This window comes from Elephantulus edwardii, unplaced genomic scaffold (assembly GCF_000299155.1).
Source record: "Elephantulus edwardii isolate Elephantulus edwardi_28Jun2011 unplaced genomic scaffold, EleEdw1.0 scaffold00208, whole genome shotgun sequence".
Taxonomy (NCBI): domain Eukaryota; kingdom Metazoa; phylum Chordata; class Mammalia; order Macroscelidea; family Macroscelididae; genus Elephantulus; species Elephantulus edwardii.
In genome coordinates, this window is record NW_006399958.1 from 403482 (window position 1) to 404638 (window position 1157).

The window sequence follows — 1157 nt, forward strand, 5'->3', positions numbered from 1 at the left end:
CGGCTGCGGCGGTGGCGGGGGCTTGGCCGGCGGTGGGGCGGCCTCTGCGCTGCAGCAGCTGTACATGCCCTGCGGGGAGCCGAGGGGTGGTGGGCGTGGTGCCTGGCCCGCCATTCCCACCTGGGCGGCCCTGCTTCCCCCTCTCCATGCTCCCCTCACCACTTCCTTGTCCCTGGATCTCTCCAAACCTCTATCCTGTGTTTCCTGTCCCTCCATGCATCCCTCCCCATGTGCCTCCTCCAGTCTCTAGCTGCTCCTCTCTCCCCATGCATGAGTCCCCCTCACACTCTTCCGGTCTGCCACCCCTTCCTGCGCACCCGTGCCCCAGGCCCCCATACCCTGGAGAAGGCCAGCAGGAAGTCCATGCGGTGGGTGGGCCCCAGGCAGTGGCGGAGGCGCCAGTAGACCAGGTGCTCCCATGCGAAGACCAGCAGGGAGAGGCCCATGGCCACCAGGAGCATGTAGAAGACCCCTGCCATGTTGTCGATGTCCAGCTTACTGCTCATGACCTCGATCTTGTCGTTGTGGCAGATCCCGGACAGCCAAAGCCGCTCCAGCATCTCGATCTCATCTGCGAAGGGGGTCAGACGTCACCCCACCTGCCAGGGCAACCCCTGAGGACCCGTCCCTCTCTGTGACAGCTTGGGACCTAGCCCCTGGCATCCAGACCCTCCTCTCCGCCTTGCCAGGGACTCAGGGGACTTGCCACCCACCCACCCCAACCCCACCTCATGGAGGCCCCCCTGCGCCTGGCCGCACCGTCCCCCAGAAACTGCAGCAGTGCCAGATCAATGGGCCGCTTCCAGCGGGAGCCCTTGTGCAGCGCGATGCCATAGCCGGTGGTGGCAAAGACCTTGCCAGAGCCGATGGTAACCAGCTTGCAGCCCTCGTCTTTGCGGGCCATATAGTTGAGCACGGCTGCGTCATAGATGAAGGCGTCCAGCTTTCTGTAGGCAGAAGTGTGAAGGGTCGTCCAGTTCCATCCAGGTGCCCTCCCGACCTGCCCTGTACCCGTCCCACCCCCGGACTCCAGAGCCTGCTGCGGATTCTCTTGGTGGTGCCTCAGTTTCCACATCTGTAAAATGGGGCTGACCACAGCCTTTTCCTTCCGAGGCTGTTGCAAAGGTCGGATAGTTACTGGTACACCAGGCAGAGCT

The 1157-nt window shown here is 63.8% G+C and overlaps 1 protein-coding gene across 1 annotated transcript in view; it reads right to left on the reverse strand.

The window, feature by feature from the left end:
- The window catches only part of GRIN2D (glutamate receptor, ionotropic, N-methyl D-aspartate 2D), a gene marked incomplete at its 5' end in the record, with an annotated part of 68711 nt that overhangs the window by 1315 nt on the left and 66239 nt on the right, over window positions 1-1157 (reverse strand). The window contains 2 exons of the mRNA XM_006897334.1: window positions 339-571; window positions 760-947. Of these exons, the coding sequence (XP_006897396.1) occupies window positions 339-571; window positions 760-947 (421 nt within the window). The remainder of the gene's footprint in view (window positions 1-338; window positions 572-759; window positions 948-1157) is intronic.